This window comes from Dama dama, chromosome 21 (assembly GCF_033118175.1).
Source record: "Dama dama isolate Ldn47 chromosome 21, ASM3311817v1, whole genome shotgun sequence".
Taxonomy (NCBI): Eukaryota; Metazoa; Chordata; class Mammalia; order Artiodactyla; family Cervidae; genus Dama; species Dama dama.
Genome location: NC_083701.1, coordinates 50,636,628 through 50,656,031, shown reverse-complemented (window position 1 = coordinate 50,656,031; position 19,404 = coordinate 50,636,628). Strand labels below are relative to the sequence as shown.

General features: G+C 35.5%; 1 protein-coding gene across 3 annotated transcripts in view; it reads right to left on the bottom strand.

Annotated features, from left to right (window-relative positions):
• Nucleotides 1-19,404, bottom strand: part of CSMD3 (CUB and Sushi multiple domains 3) — a 1,326,016-nt gene that overhangs the window by 372,319 nt on the left and 934,293 nt on the right. For all 3 annotated transcript variants that reach the window (XM_061122845.1, XM_061122846.1, XM_061122847.1), the window contains one exon: nt 2,685-2,854. In XM_061122845.1, the coding sequence (XP_060978828.1) occupies nt 2,685-2,854 (170 nt within the window). The remainder of the gene's footprint in view (nt 1-2,684; nt 2,855-19,404) is intronic.

Genomic DNA, 19,404 nt, shown 5'->3' with positions numbered 1-19,404 from the left:
GAAGCTGTTAGGTAGTTAGAGTAGGAAAAAGGAGTCCAGAATGGCGGTGGCTAAAAGACAAGGAAGGGAAAAGCCCGTGAAAATAGAACAAAGGAAATTCCGAGGACTGGAGTGAGGACCTCAGGTAGAACAAACAGCACTCCTGGCTAGCCCAATTTACATAGGGCAGGCCTGGGGTTGTGGGGGAGAAAAAATATATAAAAAGAGGAGCCAAAGGGCCAGGTCTCTCTCTCTCTGTCTTTCTCTCGCACTCTCTGTCTGTTTCTCTTGCTCTCTGTCTCTCTCTGCCTCTCACTCTCTCTGTCTCTCACTCTCTCTCTCTCTCACTCTCTATCTCTCTGTCTTTCTCTTGCTCTCTCTCTGTCTCTTAGATTTCTCTCTACTCTTTGCGTCTTTTGGGTCGGCATGCCTTCATGTCTTGAGGATATATTTTCCTTTGTTTTCTAAATAAAACTTGAGATGTAACATGGATCTGTAACACTGATCTGTCCAAGAGCTATGACACGATCTGTCTGAGGGCTGTAATGCTGGTCCACTGCTTCAAATTTTTGTTGTGACAATACAGAACTGAGGAAGTTACACACTCCCCTGACAAAGGGATGGGACTGGATGCCATGATCCTAGATTTTTGAATGCTGAGTTAGTTTGCAGTTAGGCAAATTACCTTCTATCCTGAGAGGACTCTGGGTTTACCAATCTCTGAGAATTAATCATTTGTCCTCTGCAAAGTACACGGTCTACTTGTGCATGCCTAACTGTGCTTGTGTCAGGAGGTATCTTTGAACTGATAGTTGTTCCTGGGATTATTGAGAAGAATAACATATAGGCATTTTACATTTTATACTGGTGGAGAAACCTTGAAGACAGACAGTGTTTAAAAGCCCATCCCCAACTGTCTCTATAGTGTGACTTACCAAAGTTATTTTAAAATAATAATTTAGAATAAATCCCAGGTTAGACTATTAGTAGAAGGATGATTGAATTGGTGTGCTTCCAGGTTAATATCTAGTAAATAATCTTTTCAACTTTAAAAAAAAATTCTGGGAATATATATTTTTTTCACTTATGAAAGAAAAATCACTATTTAATGAAATCCACTACAGAGCTTGAAATTGAGTTTTCCTGCTTTCCTTTGTCTCTCACCATCAAATCCCCTCATGCTGTCACTCATTACTGAATTCCATTCTTCCTCAAGGTAACACACATAACAAATGTATGTGACCTTATTCCAAACAGTAAGACATTAATCAGAAAGCACTCTGAGAAACATACTGGACTATTTTTTAACAGGCATCACTAATTATTCCAAATGGATTTTCCAAGTAATAAACATTATTCAGTATGGAAAATTAATATATAAATTTTAAGAAACATTGAGAGGAGAGAAATATTTTAGGAAGCATCCTGGTAGACAGGGGGGAAGCATTTTCTGACTTTTAACTTATAAATGCATGTTTATTATTGTTACTTATGTGATACAGATTAGTAGCTACACTCATACTTCTGATCTATGTCTTGACACATTTTTTTCCCCATAGTTAGCCAGAAAAAAAAAAAAAAGAAAAGAAAAGAAAAAGCACTGGCTTACTTCTAAGTACAAGCTTTCCATTAATCTCAGTTTGACTCCAATTTATCAAATAAATTTATTTTTAACAGGAAAACCAAACAATGAGCTAGAGATTGAAGATATTATATACAAAGTGAATTTTTGTTGCCTATGGGGGAAAAGCACAAAAAACAACAATGGCTTTAAATTAATAATAAAATTGTATATATCCAGGTGTACTGAAGGAAATCTTTCCCATATCTACACAAATATTGCTAGCATACAGAACTGTTTGTGTTAGACAACCAACAATTATCACCAAATTAATATTCTTTTTAAAAGGACATAACTGATAATGTTAAAATCACCACTTCAATAAAAATCCCCCACCCCAATCTGGGATATCACAATTTTTTTTTCAAGATTTGTGAAAATAGAATATCTAAAATTTCTTACCTAGATTGAGGACATCTTGATAATGAGAAAAATATATGTGATCTTTTTAAAAATATTTATATGTGATTTTATAGAAGTGTTTACCACTATTCCAATAATGAATATCAACTCTATTTATCAAAATGTTTGATTTGCAAAACATGGATCAATAAATATGAAAATATATATTTACTGTAACATTTTCAAAAAAATTTTTGGCTACACCATGCAGTCTGCTGGATCTTAGTTACCTGGCCAGGAATTGAACCTGGGGCAACAGCAACAAATGCACCAAGTCTTAACCACTGGACCACCAGGGAACTCCCCTTAAATATATCTTTAAATGTGATCATTTCAAATTTTTAAAATAAATTAAAAATTTTACTTAAATGTTTATTGACAGAGTATTTTTTAAAAATAATTTATAGATATTGTTAATTTATTTATTCATAAATTATAAAATTTCCATAGTCATAAATGCATAGACTTTTCCTTGTAGCAACACAGCTAAATACATTACTTAAAAAACATCAAAATAAAAATAAATAAGTGACCATTTATGGGTTGATTATGTTTCACAGATAAATAATGTATAATTTAAACCTATGAATGGCAGAATAAACTTTTGGCAGATTATATACACACTTTAATGAATACTTAATGGTTAAAATAATCAAAATATAAGTATACCGAGTTCACTTACCTTTAGAACATCTCCTTGTGCTAAATGAAATGTTCTGGCTGAAATATTGATTCCCTTTCCTGCTTGAACCTGAATACTATAAATGCATTCATGGTTGTTTTCATAGTTCAGTGGATAATTTGGAGAGAGCAAAATGCCTTCATTATTTGTTGCAGATGCACCACATTCAGCTGCAGGTAAAACAGAATATTGAAAAAACACAGTTTAATAGAAAGCATTATCATTTAAAGTAATGTAAAGTATGTAAGTGTAGATGTATTTTACTTTAACTAGAGTCTAACATGAACAAAATGTACAGAATGGTTCTGTGTTGAAGATGACTCATTCCCTCTCAAACAATAGATGGGAAGAAGGAACTACTACACTACCGCCCTTGGACAGAACACTTGTACATAAACAGAAATACATAATAGTTTCAGTATTTCCCGGCCTTGATGAAAGGACAGCATGGAAAAAGGATGAGAGCAAAATATTTTCAGGATGCATTTTAAGTTTGTAGATCTCTAACTAATTTACTGTTTTAAAATATACTTCCTTTAAATTATAAAAAAGTAAATAGATCAAATTTTTAGAATGATTCTTATTTAATCTTTTCATTGTTACCTTTTTTTTTTTAACTTGCCCCTTCTTCCTCTCACTAGTCAGTTTTTTTCTGATCCAAGAGCTTCAGTAACAAAAAGCAGAATAAAGACTACAGAGTCTTTGAAAACAAATATAATAGGTAAAACCCACAAACCAATCAATTATGGCAGAGGTTTGGGCATCTTTGGAAATTCTATCAGTTTTCCTAGTTTCAAAGATAGAATGGATTAAGGCATTCTCATAATCAGCATATGATACTGCTAACTCTCCAGGACTAACTCTGCAAAATTTTAGTGTCTAACCACTTAAAGAGAACTATGAATTTATCATTTTAAAAAAATTTAATTTTAATGTATTACTTTAAAAAGATTGTAGTAATACTGCAAAATCAAATGAGTCTTTATAATTCCCAAACATACTCTTTAGGTATCAGAAATTCAATGAATTCAGCTTTTTATCTTACCGAATAACTTGCTTCATGTTACCATTCAATAGGCCAGGGAGGGTCATATTATTCAAGGTTATTACTTTTTAGAAATAAGATTTTTAAATTAATGATTCATGGGAAGAGTCATAGGAAGTATACAACAAATACACAACAAGGTGAAAGATGATGAATTGCTTTACTTTTTAAACGCTAAAACATTAACAATAAGAAAAAGCCTAATGAGGAACTGAAAATGATCAAGAGGGAGTAGTCAGTATAACATCAACATAGAAAAAAATAATAAAACTAGTGATGTGATGCTAACAATCAACTAGGCACATCACATGTTACCTAGTTAAGCTCCTTCAAGCTACTTTTAAGGTAAAAGAAAAACAAAAAACTTCATAGACTCCCAATATTGATTTAAAGTATATATCTTATGTAGCAGAAGATTTTGTTTCCTTGAAACTAAATTGCCATTCACAACATGAATATGGAACCAGCTAATAGAGCACAAACTTGTAGAGATTGCTATGCTTTTTGAAAAGTGAAGTGTTAGTTGCTCAGTCATGTCCAACTCTGTGACCCTGTGGATGTAGCCTGTCAGGCTCCTCTGTCCATAGAATTCTCCAGGCAAGAATACAAGAGTGGGTTGCCATCCTCTTCTCTAGGGGATTTTACTGACCAAAGGATCATGCTGTGTAATAATTCAATTTTCCCTCACCTCTTATCATCTGAATTACTGAATTACTCATTGGTATAGGACACCATAACACAATACATCTTTCACTTAGTGGGAACAAATCATTTCTATTTTATTTTTTAAAAATTTTTACTGGAGTGTACTTAACTTAAAATGTTGTGTTTCTGCTGTACAGCAAAGTGAATCACACACACACACACACACACACACACACACATATATATATATATATACACTCTGTTCTAGATTATTTTCCCATGCTGCTGTGCTGTACTGTCACTCAGGCATGTCCGACTCTTTGCGATCCCATGGACTGTAGCCTGCCAGGGTCCTCTCTCCATGGGATTTTCTCAGAAAGAATACTGGAGTGAGTTGCCATTTCCTTCCCCAGGCGATCTTCCTGACCCAGTGATTGAACCTTCGACTCCTGCGTCTTCTGCATTGCAAATGGTTAGTAGTATGTATATGTTAATCTCAGTCTCTTAATTTATACCCTCTTTTCCCCCCAGTGGGCTTCCCTTGTGGCTCAGCTGGTAAAGAATCTGCCTGCAATGTGGGAGACCTGGGTTCGAACCCTGGGTCAGGAAGATCCCTTGGAGAAGGGAATGGCTACCCACTCCAGTATTCTGGCCTGGAGAATTCCATGGACTGTATAGTCCATGGGGTTGCAAAGAGTCGGACATGACTAAGCGACTTTCCCTTCACTTCACTTTCACTTTCCCCCAGTAATCATAAACTTATTTTTACATCTGTGACTCTATTTCTATTTTGCAAATAAGTTCATCCATATCATTTTTTTGATTCCACATGTAAGCAATATCATTTCTCTGTCTGATTACTTCACTCAGTATGATAATCTCTACGTCTACCCATGTTGTTGCAAATGGCAATATTCCGTTACTTTTTATGGCTGAGTGATAATCCATTGTATATATGTATCATATTTTCTCTATCCATTCATCCACTGATAGACACTTAGGTTGTTTCCAAGTCCTGGCTATCACAAATAGTGATGCAATGAGCACTGGGGTGCATGTATCTTTTGAAATTATGGATTTCTTGAGATATTTGCCTAGGAGTGGGATTACAGGATCATATGGTAGCTCTATTTTTAGTTTGTTAAGGAACCTCCATAGTGTTCTTCATAATAGTTTTACCAACAATAGTTGTACCAATGTCCCACCAACATTGTAGGAGGGCTCTCTTTTCTCCACACTTCTCCAGCATTTATTATTTGTAGATTTTTTGATGATGGTCATTCTGACTAGTGTGAGGTGATATTTCACTGTAGTTTTGTATTGCATTTCACTGATGATTAGTGATGTTGGGCATGTTTTCATGTGCTTTTTGGTCGTTTGCATGTCTTCTTTGGAGAAATGCATATTTAGATCTCCCACCCATTTTCTGATTGGGTTGTTTGTTTTGATATTTAGCTGAATGAGCTGCTTGTGTATTTTGAAGATTAATCCCTTGTTGGTCACCTCATTTGCAAATATTTCCTATCATTTTGGGTTGTCTTCTTGTTTTATTTCAGTTTTCCTTTGCTGTACAAAAGCTTTTAAGCTTAATTAGGTCACATTTGTTTATTTATATATTTTTATTTTCACTACTCTAAGAGGAGGATTGAAAAAGATCTCCCTCCCTGTGATATATGCCAGAGAGTGTTCTGTGTTTTCGTCTTAAGAGTTTTATAATATCCAGTTTTACATTTAGGGCTTTAATTCATTTTGAGTTTACTTTTGTATATGGTGTTAGGGAGTGTTCTAATTTTATTTTTGCTTTATTTTATACATGTAGCAGTCAGCTTTCCCAGCATCACTTATTGAAGTGAATTTTCTTCATTATATATTCTTTCATTCTTTGTCAAAGTTTAAGTGATCAGAGGAGTTTGAGTTTATCTATGGACTTTCTGCTTTGTTCCATTGATCTATATTTTTGTTTTTGTGCCAGTACCATGCTGTTTAATTATTGCCACCTTGTAGTACATTCTGAAATCAGGGACCCTGATTTCCCCACCTCTGTCTTTCTTCCTCAAGATTGCTTTGGTTACTTGGGTCTCTTGTGCTTCCAAACAAATTGTAAACATTTTTTGTTCTAATTTTGCAAAAAATGCCATTGGTATCTTGATAGGGATTGCACTGAATCTATGGATTGCCTTGGATAGTATGGCATTTTGAGAGTACTAATTCTTCCAATTCAAGAACATGGTGTGTCCTTCCATCTGTTTGTGTCTTCTCTGAATTTTTTCATCAGTATATTATAGTTTCCTGAGTACAGGTCTTTTGCTTCCTTACACTGGTTTATTTCTAGGTATTTTATTACTTTTGATGCTGACTGTTAGTGTATAGAATTGTAAGAAATTCCTATGTATTAATTTTGCATGCTGCAACTTTACCAGATTCATTGATAAGCTCTAGTAATGTTCTGGTAGCATCTTTAGGATTTTCTATATACAGTATCATGCCATCTGCAAACAAAACAGTTTTACTTCTTCTTTTCCAATTTGGATTCTTTTTATTTCTTTTTCCTCTCTGATTATTATGGTTAGGACTTCCAAAATTATGTTTAGTAAAAGTGGCAAGAGTGGACATCCTTGTCTTGTTCCTGATCTTAGTGGAATCATTTCTATTTTAAATTTGACTTATTTCCTCCTCACTAGCTTATTGGAATCTAGGCATGCTCATGGGGTAAGATAAATGTTCTCAGATAACACAGAAGATCCAGAATATACAAATATGTTTATTAGGGAATGCAGACATTTTTAAATTATGTTATAGAATCATGGAGTTCTGAAAATATAACAGCTTGCAAAATACTGAAACACTGATTTATAGCCCAAGCTTTAATATTCAGAGATTAGTTTCAAAATTAAGCTCTATCTTTTATCTATATGGTTTTGTCAAGTTGTTTTTCTCTCTAAGCCTCAATACTGTTATTATTACAGTGGAGATAATAATACCCTCTTCAAGGGATGTTTGTGTGTGTGTTATTACATGTAAAAATACATGTAGAGCACTTAGCAGAGAACTGGCATACAAGAAGGGCTTCCCTGGTGGCTCAGATGGGAATCTGCCTGCAATGAAGAAGACCCAGATTTGATCTCTGGGTTGGGAAGACACGCTGGAGTAGGGGATGTGTATCCACTCTAGTGTTCTTGTCTGGAGAATTCACAGATAGAGGAATCTGTGGGGGCTACAGTCCACGGGGTCACAAAGAGTCGGGCATAAGAACTCAATAAATTAAAGCTATCAATATAAATATTTTATGTATAAGTACTAATGGTGGCATCATGCTATATACAAAGAAAAATAGTTTAGGATATGTATATTGCCCCAGTGTGATAGAAAGGCATTTAGGTGTGAAAGCCAACAGACTCTTCCTAATTTTGGAGAATTATTTATGATATTAAAATTATGTTAACTGAACATATCACAAGCCCCCCAATAAAAGCCAAATGATAGGTTACTTCAGCTACCCTTCAAAATACACTAATAATTTATTGTAATGTTCTCAACATTTGAATAGGTATTAAGTGACTTCTACTCTAAACATTGGTTTTTAGTATATAATTTAAAGGAGAGTTTCCTTTTATATGAAAAAATAACCTGCTTTGGTTATATTTTAATATTTCAGTTGGTTCGAATGGAAGACATTTTTACACATTGAAGTATAGGGAAATCATTCCAGCTAATTCATGATTTAACTTGAATTTTATGCCAATTAAAACAGTCTGTTTGTAGTTTACCAAAGATATATTGTACATCTGCTTCAATCATTAAAAAAAAAAGTTACACTGACCAGAAGTAAAGAACACCCATGTTAAAAACAAATATTAAATTCCTCCTTTCCTGAGATGTCAATGCTGGTACTCCTTTGATTTATAAGACTCCCTTCACAGGTGCTGATGACATTCTGACTCACTATACACATGGTGATTTGGGCTTTTGTTTGAAGCCTTGAAATGATGTACTCCTGACTTTTTTTTTTCTCCTTTGTTCAGAAAGGATATAAAACTGCTAAAAACCATGCTTCTTTGGAACAATTCTTTAAGTTATCTGAGAGGCTTGTCTCCAGTCTATAATCCTCGGTTTCGCTCAGAACTTTTTTTCTATTCCTATTTATTTAATATTTCCATTGACATTTCCATTGTAAAACAGCTACAAATTTGGTGAAATAACAATCAGGACTGAAACCAGAACAGAAGAATAAAGGAAGAAAATCTGAATTAAATTAGCACATTTCTCATTTAGTCAGGACTCATTATAAATCGTGGGCCCAGAACAAAAGTGAAATGCACAGTACTTGTTGAAAACATGTTAAGAATTTCAAGAGATCAATAGAACATTAAACTAAGCTTGGCCCTTCTCAGCATGAAGCCCCTACTGTGGGACTGCATGGATTTCACATCCATAAAGCCAATTCTGCATTTATTTGTTGTAAGAAATCTACAAGGTAAAACTTATTTTCTCCAGTTTTATAGATGAAGACATCAAACTGAGTTTCCTTGCTAAAACTGGACAAATGGTGTGTATCAGAGCTGAGATTTATTTATCTGTCATTGTCCATGGTGTTAAAGAGGTGAACACATAATTTCTCTTTCAGATCAAAATACTTTTTTACTGTGAAATGAAGGATTATTAATAACTATCCCATAGAGCAGTTGTAAATTAAGACTATTACAGATAAACTGAGTTGGATTGCTTTTTAATTTATGCTTTGATGCACACGCTATTTAAGGGCATTGTATTAAAAAATAAATGCATTATTTTGTGCAGGGTGGGGCATATCCTGGAGGACAGAATATATATAATTTATAAATCTGCATTTCATTATACATAATTATTAATGCTTGGAATGATGATCTCATATCATGGAAACATCTTAAACATAAAAAAGATAAAAATCTGTTCAGAATGTGCTAGCTATGTGTACAGAAAAGCAAACAAATTTAATTTTTATGAGTTTTAATAAAATAAAATGTTCTACTAGCAATAAGTTAAGGAGGAACTTATTTAGCCACAGTGCTAAACCCCAGAAATCATGTGATTAATAAACTTCTTTTCACATGGAATCTCATCTTTGATTTTATCTTTTAATTTAAAATATACCAGACACTGGCTTCTTAGCACTTGATGCAGTAATAACATCTGCCCTGTGTAAGCTCTTTCCACACTTTGGCTACAGGAGTCTTGTTTGCCAACTGGAATTGCACAGGATTAAATATTGAAATTAACAATTAACTTTGCACAGTTTGACCATCTCCCAAGTTTAGCTCAGCTGGTAAAGAATCCGCCTGCAATGCGGGAGACCTGGGTTCGATCCCTGGGTTGGGAAGATCCCCTGGAGGAGGGAAAGGCTACCCACTCCAATATTCTGGCCTAGAAAATTCCATGGAGAGTCCACGGGGTTGCAAAGAATCAGACACGACTGAGTAATTTTTCACTTCAAGTCTAGCAATGAACATATTTCTATATCTGTCGCGTATTAAGCTAATGCAATGATAGTTTTCAAATGAAAATCTAACCCTGTACTTTCTGCCTAACAAATACTCACCATCAGCAAATCAAATCCACAGAATGTCACATAAGGCCATTTATAATGTTACTCTTGCCTTTCTAGCTATTACCCACCATTATTTCCCCTGGAACTTGTAATTTGCCTATCCTCAGCTACTGGCCCTTTGCCACAGTCTCACATTCCAAGCCTTTGTACATTTTGCTTTCTCCACTTGTAAGCACAACCTCTAGTCCCAAAGGATGCAGTTTCAGGGTCCAAATAAAGAAGAAAATGACTTAATAAGATATAATACTGTTACAGTTCTTTCCAGCATCAGGTGGCTGTGATGGTGTAAGGAATAAATCAAACAGCATTACATTGAATTATCAGGGATAATTCCCATAAATAGTCCTGGCTGCAATGTTCATGAATGTCCAGGAAAAATACTTAAACTATGACATTTTTCATTATATATGACATAACTCTCACAACACGTTTTTACAAGGCATATTACTGGCAAACTGTTATTGAATATTCTCAAGATACATTACAATTAACTGAGAAAGGGATCTAGCAGCAGAACAGCTAACCTTAAGAGAGGAGAAGAATGGCTATTTGATTCTAGGAAGATAAGGTTATTAAAAAAAAAAAAAGACAAAAAAGTCAACTACACAGTAAAGAAGAGTTTGAGTAAGGGAAGCTATAAAATCCAAGTTGAGTTGAAAAAAGATGAGCTGAAAAATAGTCATCATCTCCCATCATAATGACATTTATGGATGTGCAGCTGTCACTGAACAAACAAATCTGAGACTTATTGCATCAGTGCAGGGCTAGGGTTTCCGTCAGGTGCTATGATGAATTACATATATAAGGTAATAGCTACTAAATCACGTCCAGTTCTTTGGAACCCATTGGATTGTAGCCTGCTACGCTCCTCTATTCAAGCAAGAATACTGATTGTTGCTGTTGTTTAGTCCATAGTTCTTCAGACATTCTGTCTATCAGATCTAATCGCTTAAATCTATTTGTCACTTCTACTGTATAATTGAAGGGCTTCCCAGGTGGCTCAGATGGTAAAGTGTCTGCCCCCAATGTGGGAGACTCGGGTTCGATCCCTGGGTTGGGAAGATCCCCTGGAGAAGGAAATGGAAACCCACTCCAGTACTCTTGCCTGGAAAATTCTACGGATGGAGGAGCCTGGTAGGCTACAGTCCATGGAACCGCAAAGAGTTGGATATGACTGAGTGACTTCACTTCACTTTCACTGTATAATTATAAAGGATTTGATTTAGGTCATACCTGAATAGCCTAGTGGTTTTCCCTACTTTCTTCCATGAACATAATGGACAAGATGGAGGAGTAGAAGGATGTGTGCTCATCTTCTCCTGCATGAACTCCAAAATTGCTGAACAATCATCTGCAGGAGAATGTTGGATCCCACCAAAAAATGATACCCTGCATCCAAGGGCAAAGGAAAAGCCTCCCCAAAATGGGAAGAAGGGTGAAATCATGTTTAGAATCAAACCTCACACCTGCCAGAGATGCTTGGAGTACAAACAAAACCTTGTGTGCACCAGGATCCAGGGACCCCACAGGGACTGAGCCAGACCTGCCTTTGAGTGTCTCCTGTGGAGGCATGGGTCAGCAGGGGCCTGCCGCGGGGACAGGGGCTCTGGCAGCAGCAGACCTGGGAGGTGTGGCATGTGGCTTAAGTCTTTTTGGAGGAGGTCACCATTAGCCCCACCACAGAGCTGTTGAGCAGACAACCCACAAACTGGACAACAATTATAGCAAAGAAGTTCTCACACTGTTGCAAAACTTCTAGGGCCCATAACAGATTTCCCAACCTGGGGATCTGGTAAAGGGACTGAGAACCCCCAGGGGATTTGACTTTGAAGGCCAGTGGGATTTAATTACAGAACTTCCATTGGACTGGGGAAAAAGACTCTTGGAAGCACAAAAAATACCTTGTGCTTACCAAGAGCTAGGAGAAAGCAACAGTGACCTCACAAGAGATTGAGCCAGACTTGCCTGTGTGTATCTAAGAGTTTCTGGTGGAGGCATGGGCCAGCAGTGGCCTGCTACAGGGTAGAGGCCCTGAATACAACAGTCCTGGGAGCCACAGCATGCTGGCATAAGTCCTTTTGAAGGAGGTCACCATTACAGCCAGTGGAAACAGGAGGTCACCATACCAACAATGGGAACCATGAGAAACTTTATTTTTGGGAACTCCAAAATCACTGCAGATGGTGACTGCAGCCATGAAATTAAAAGACACTTGCTCCTTGGAAATAAAGTTATGACCAACCTAGACAGCATATTAAAAATCAGAGACATTACTTTGCCAACAAAGGTCCATCTAGTCAAGCCTATGGTTTTTCCAGTGGTCATGTATGGATGTGAGAGTTGGACTGTGAAGAAAGCTGAGCGCCAAAGAATTGATGTTTTTGAACTGTGGTGTTGGAGAAGACTCTTGAGAGTCCCTTGGACTGCAAGGACATCCAACCAGTCCACCCTAAAGGAGATCAGTCCTGGGTATTCATTGGAAGGACTGATGCTGAAGCTGAAATTCCAATACTTTGGCCACCTGATGCAAAGAGCTGACTCATTGGAAAAGACCCTGATTCTGGGAGGGATTGAGGGCAGGAGGAGAAGGGGACGACAGAGGATGAGATGGCTGGATGGCATCACCGACTCGATGGACATGAGTTTGAGTAAACTCTGGAAGTTGGTGATGGACAGCGAGGCCTAGCTTGCTGCAATTCATGGGGTCGCAGTCAGACACGACTGAGCAACTGAACTGAACTGAACTGAGTATATTGGTAGGCAATGTACACTAAAATATTTGAAATGGCTAGAAGCAGATAATAATATGTTCCGATTTGGAAAAACTGACTGATTCATTTGATAAAATTTATGAAATCCTTATTATATACGGGGCATAGGAAGTAGCATGTTGCAGCTCCTCATATAATTTACTTTCTAGCAGAAAGAAAGATGTTTACTCTGTAATTATCCAAATAAACATACAGTATGTGAAAACAGGTAGTTGGAAGCCCTTAATTTTTTTTTTTTTTTTTTTTTTTGAGTAAAGTCAAGACTTCCCTGAAGGATTGAAATTAGTATATTAAGGGTGATAGCAGAAGGTGGGTTGGGAGAAACAATGGCCTACACAGAAGGAATGGGTCTGAAAACATTATGAGGGGCCCTTGACAGGTTCTGAGAACTGAAAGATACAGTATGAGAAAGATCGTCGTAAAGAACCCACCTGCCAATGCAGGAGACATAAGATAAGTGTGTTCTATCCTTGGGTTGGAAGGTTCCCTTAGGGGAGGGCATGGCAACCCACTCCAGTATTCTTGCCTGGAGAATCCCCACGGACAGAGGAGAGCCTGGTGGGCTACAGTCCATAAGGTCACAAGGAGTCAGACACAACTGAAGCGACTGAGCATGCATGCAATGTTAATTTAGAGGTAGGGTCTCTGTTGTTTACCTGGTATGATGGGGGGGAAATGTTTTTTCTGAGGTATGTATGAAAGGAGAGTGTCACTAAGTGGGTGGCAGAAGACGAAGAATAGAGGAGAAGACTGAATGAGCTACACTACATTCATAAAATTGTTGTTTTGAGATTTTGAGTTAGAAAACTATTGCATCAGAGTTCAGGGTCTGCAATATTTTGTGGAAGTAAAGAAAGCACACTTTTCCCTACCTTAATGTAAGCTCAGCACCTTTTTTTCTTTTTTCATTATTTGGTCTAGAATGAATACATGTTCTTGATAACTAACGTCACTAACTTATAAAACCTAAATTTGTTAATATACATGTGTTCAGTTGCTCAGTCATGTCCGACTCTGTGATCCCAAGGACTGTGGCCTTCCAGGCTCCTGTCCATGGAATTTTTCAGGCAAGAATACTGGAGCGGGTTGACAACCGCTCTACTCCAGGGGATCTTCCCATTCCAAGGACTGAACCTGTGTCTCTTGTGTCTCCTGAATTGGTAGGCAGATTCTTTACCACTAGTGCCACCTTGTTATTATGAGCTTTCTACAAAATAATCACTGTCAAATAATCACTATTAATTAGGTGATAATATCTCTTCTGTCTGATTTTAACTGAATGATCATCTTTAAATCACACAAATTAATAATATGAAAACATTACATAATTTAGCAGTATATTAGGGAAACATTATTTTAGAGAATAGTCTATCATGCTCTTTATAGAATATATATATGTTCTATGCGATCTCCAGTCTACATTCTGCTTATTATGATTCCTTTATTTTATGAAGACAAGTCCTACTCATACAAAATACCTTTTTAAAATTTAAACCTACAAATTAATAAATCTACTTGCGTTATCAATATTAAACTACTTGCTGAGTTGAAAATAATATGTCAATGAATGTGGCTTTGTTTGGATTGGGGTAGGAGAGATATGTGTACTGAATTCAGGTGATAAGAGTTACAGCTATAGTGTGGAATTCAGTAGGACTAGGATATCCATTGAATTTCAAATTTTTCTTATAAAAAAACAGGTCAGCCTATGCATCATTTATCTCCATTACTGAGATATTAAAAATAAACAAAACAACAAAATCTGGTGGTGTCTACTGTGTGCATACAGTTATATATTTTCAGATAAATTGGTAAAATATTTTTCAGTAATTTGGCTGGGAAATTTGAACTGTCTATGAATAGAGAAGTTCACAATTATTTTAAGAATGGCAAAAACCACCACAATATTGTAAAGTAATTAACCTCCAATTAAAATAAATAAAAAACAAACAAACAAAAACATAAATAAATTTTCATTACATTAAGACTCATTCCCATAAAAAAAAAAAGAAATTTGCAATGTAATTGCATCTTATACTATTTTGAAAGCATCATGGGTTATTTTAAAAATGCTTTGTGAAAGTGTTTAAAATAAACTCTACTTATATTATTCAAAAGAAAAAAAAAACTTAGAAAGTTTTTAATCCTAAACATATGGAATGTTAAGAAAGGTGTAGCATTAGTATATTTCCATATGTTTAATTATTACTAGAGGAAAAAAATGGTAATATGTGATTCTGTTCATAGAAGAGAGTGTGGGAAGATTCAAACTGCTATATTCAAATCAATCAATATTTTGTGTCAAATACATGGATTTATCTATTTTTATTTTTTTTACTTTTTATTATCTAATTGAGCTCATCTTGTTCCAAATCTAATTTCTACTGTATTTCATCAAATTAAAACACCATTGATTGTAAGGGGCATCATTATTTTACATGATTCTAAGAAAAGAAAAAATGTTACCAATAAACTATGGCAGTCATTGAATATGAGATATATACCAGTTTCAGATATATTAAAATTTTTTGAAAAAGGCATCTAAAATGTAAAATATAATAAAATGTATTAATGAGATTTAATATATTTAGTAATATTTCTAATATTCTTTCATGAGTTGGCAGTATTAATAATACATTTGTTCTTTAGAAATTTTTTATCAGATTTTTTTTCTGTAATTGGTATTAATGTTTGGATTTTAGAAAGAAGTGAAAATTAAAGTGTAAAAAGTTATTAATTTCCTTATGACACCATTGAAAATATTTGAGCCATTAGTATTACTTGTATACAGTCAGTTTTTTTGCCTTCCCTTTGCTGTTCTTAGATAATAGTGATACTTAACTGGCTTTCTCTTTCTAGACTCTCTAAATATAATTTGTGTATATAACCAAGAACAGATTAGTGCTTGTTAAAATTATTTATAAATCAACTCAATTAAAATATTTCCAGTGAAAGAATTTAATTTGTGATTTGTTATTTTTCACCTTAAAAATTCATTTTAATGCATTTTCTATATTCATTTTTTTACTATGAAAAATCACAGTAATCATTATTGCCATGCAGATTCATTCTATACATTCAAAGCATTTTTTTAAAATCAAATATAAAATTTCCAGTGAAAAAGTGTGAAGGAATTCCTATAATCCAACATTGTCCTTTCATGGTTTCTTCCTTCCATAAACAGCTATTGAGGGTCTACTGTGCTAAGTTTATGTGTTCATTATAAATAATATTACCAACAATAATACTGAAAGAAACACCAGGTACTATGTTATTTAGGTTTTTAGGATAAGCCCCTTGTCCTAAAGTAATATGCAGTCTAGAGGAGAGACAGGGAAACTGGTGCATGTATGAATATGCAATCTGTAGTGTGATGCAAGTTTGTGCAATTGCCTGGGATGGCCAAATGAGGAATCTGGACATTTTAAAGTATCAATAAGAAAACAATGTCAGGGACAACTTCATGCAGTAGGTCATCCTTAGTCTGACTCAAAAAAGTGATTCCAATGCTAATCGAAATATATGAAAAAGAAATTCTAGGCCGAGGAAACTGCTAAAATGCAAACACATATGGACTGACACAGTTAAAATAACCAGTGGCTCTATATGCTGTTCTAAGAAATTCAGATTTTATCACACAGGCTCTGGAGATCCACTGTAGCATTTTAAGGTGAAAAATACAGTCAGATTTGAAAAACCCATTAAGGCAGTTCTATGGGGAACAGATTATAGCCCTGGCTTCCTAAAGGGAGAAAGACCTAGAGAAGATTATTGTAGCATTTTAATTAGAAGGTGGTGAGAACTTTGGACTAAAATGATGGAGGAAGAGGAGGTCAAAAATAAAAATAATAGAAGGAGGAGGGGCTTTGTGTATGTTGGTGAACTTACTTTCGTACATGATGAATTTAGTATATCTATGGGATATCAAAATCACTGCAGATGGTGATTGCAGTCATGAAATTAAAAGACACTTACTCCTTGGAAGGAAAGTTATGACCAACCTGGATAGCATATTAAAAAGCAGAGACATTACTTTGCCAACAAAAGTCCGTCTAGTCAAGGCTATGGTTTTTCCAGTAGTCATGTATGGATGCGAGAGTTGGACTGTGAAGAAAGCTGAGTGCTGAAGAATAGATGCTTTTGAACTGTGGTGTTGGAGAAGACTCTTGAGAGTCCCTTGGACTGCAAGGAAATCCAACCAGTCCATCCTAAAGGAGATCAGTCCTGGGTGTTCATTGGAAGGACTGATGCTGAAGCTGAAACTAATACTTTGGCCACCTTATGTGAAGAGTTGACTCATTGGAAAAGACCCTGATGCTGGGAGGGATTGGGGGCAGGAGGAGAAGGGGATGACAGAGGATGAGATGGCTGGATGGCATCACCGACTCAATGGCCATGAGTTTCAGTAAACTCCAGGAGTTGGTGATGGACAGGGAGGCCTGGCATGCTGCGATTCATGGGGTCATAAAGAATCGGACATGACTGAGTGACTGAACTGACTGACTGACTGACTGATGGGATACCAGGAAAGAATTCCATTAAGGAGCTGGATACATTTGTAGTCATGGGATTAATATTTCAAACCACAGACAAAAGACTTTATCCAGGTAAGAGATATAAATTGAGTAAGAAAAGCAAACTAAGTCCAGAATTCATGGAGCACCAGAAAAGGCAAAAGGGAAATTCACAGAAGGTGGTAACATGGAAGAATAGGGAGGGGATAGTTTCAAGAAAATAATTTCAGTAGTATTGTGTCAAAGAGAGTTAAGATGAATACTAAAATTTTACTGCTTTGGGTAATTAAGAGCTTGAGAAAGGAAGTAAGACAAGACTTTAATGATATGGCTATAAATTATGGGAGGTAGAAAAATACAAGGATAGCCAGCAGTGACTCAGGTTTAAAGAAATATTTTGTTGTTGTTGTTGATGTTTGTGTTGGTTGTTGGTTTGTTTGTTTTGTTATTTTGGTTTTGAGGTTATTTTAAACATAAAAAATTTAAATAAGTTTATGTTACAACAGTACAGACATATAGGCTAAGCGGGTTTTCAAAAGTCATCTCTGATTCTGAGGACTTAACAGTCTAGTATCCTAAATGAAAGTGAAAGTTGCTCAGTCGTGTCTGACTCTTCGCGACCCTATGGACTATACAGTCCATGGAATTCTCCAGGCCAGAATACTGGAGTGGATAGTCTTTCCCTTCTGCAGGGGATCTTAACAACCCAGGGATTGAACGAACCCAGGTCTCCCGCGTTGCAGGCAGATTCTTTACCAGCTGAGCCATAAGGGAAGCCCTTTTTAGTATCCTAAAACCAGAGTAATAAGTTTACTTGGAAAAATCTGTGTGATTTTAAATGTGATAAGTGAAGTCAGATTTAAATTCCACATATACTATAATGACTACTATAAAACAACAAACATATAAAGAAGGTGCCATAAGAATATAAAAATACATCATGTTGTAGTTTTTAGATGTGATTCATTATTTAAAATTCAGTGACTAAGATGATATTAGGGATGTTCAAAACATGTTTACTATTCAAATATTATAATACAATATCTTTCATCTAAAATAGTTTTAGATTAAGCATACAATTAATAAAGTTCTCTCCTGGAATTGGGGAAGAATGAAAGCAGAAGATGGGAGCAGACAACATCTTTCTCATGTGTTTTCCTGTATTACTTTAGCATGAGTACCATCTCACTAAAATTTTTAAATGGAAGTATAATAAAGCAAATAAGGGACACATAGTTTCTTAAATAATAGGGTTATTTCCACCCTTTTGAGTGTTCTCTACTACTAAATGAAATGATTCAAATGTTATAGTAAGCAAAAATTTTTAAAGCATATAAAAGAATACATTTCTAGAGGTAAGTATATAATATAATGAATGTGTAAAGAATATGTTAGCTAAGTTAAGGTATTGAAATAAAACACGCAATTACATTAGGAAAAATAAAATCTGCATTAAGCAAATCTTGTCATTTAAGAAGGATTACTGATTTGCATTTCATTGTATATATGAAATAAAAATTTTTCTGAAGATAGATGACAGCTATTTATTCCCATTTAAATTCTCCATAACCATTAATGTTTGTTTTTCAAAATGTAACACACAATTTTTCATTCAAATTATTTTTTTCAGGTGGGGTAAGGAGGGTGGTTACCATATTTCTCTTTGAATTCAAAAAGTTCTAAAAACTTTAAGAACTGTTTCCAAGGCTCATTTCCACAAATATAGTCAAAAATAATTGTTTGGCATTTATTACAAAATATTTCTGGTATGATGTGCTGATCTTGCTCTAAGCTTGAATTGAAAGCCCTGTTTCTCACACTTACAGAAACACTATAAAGGAGCCTCAGTAAAAATAAGGGAATGTTTTGGTCACTGAGAATGTCCTTTGGGTAACATACATAGTCCCAATTCTCTGATATTTTCTTAGGTCCTATGACTGAGTTTGAAAATTGTGTGTGTGATAGTCACTCAGTTGTATCCGACTTCTTGAGACCCCAAGAACTACAGCCTGCCAGGCTATCCTGTCCATGGAATTCTCCAGGCAAGAATACTGGAGTGGGTTGCCATTTTCTTCTCCAGGGGATGTTCCCAACCCTGGGATTGAACCTGGGTCTCCTGCATTGAAAGCAGATTCTTTACTATCTGAGCCACCAGGGAAGT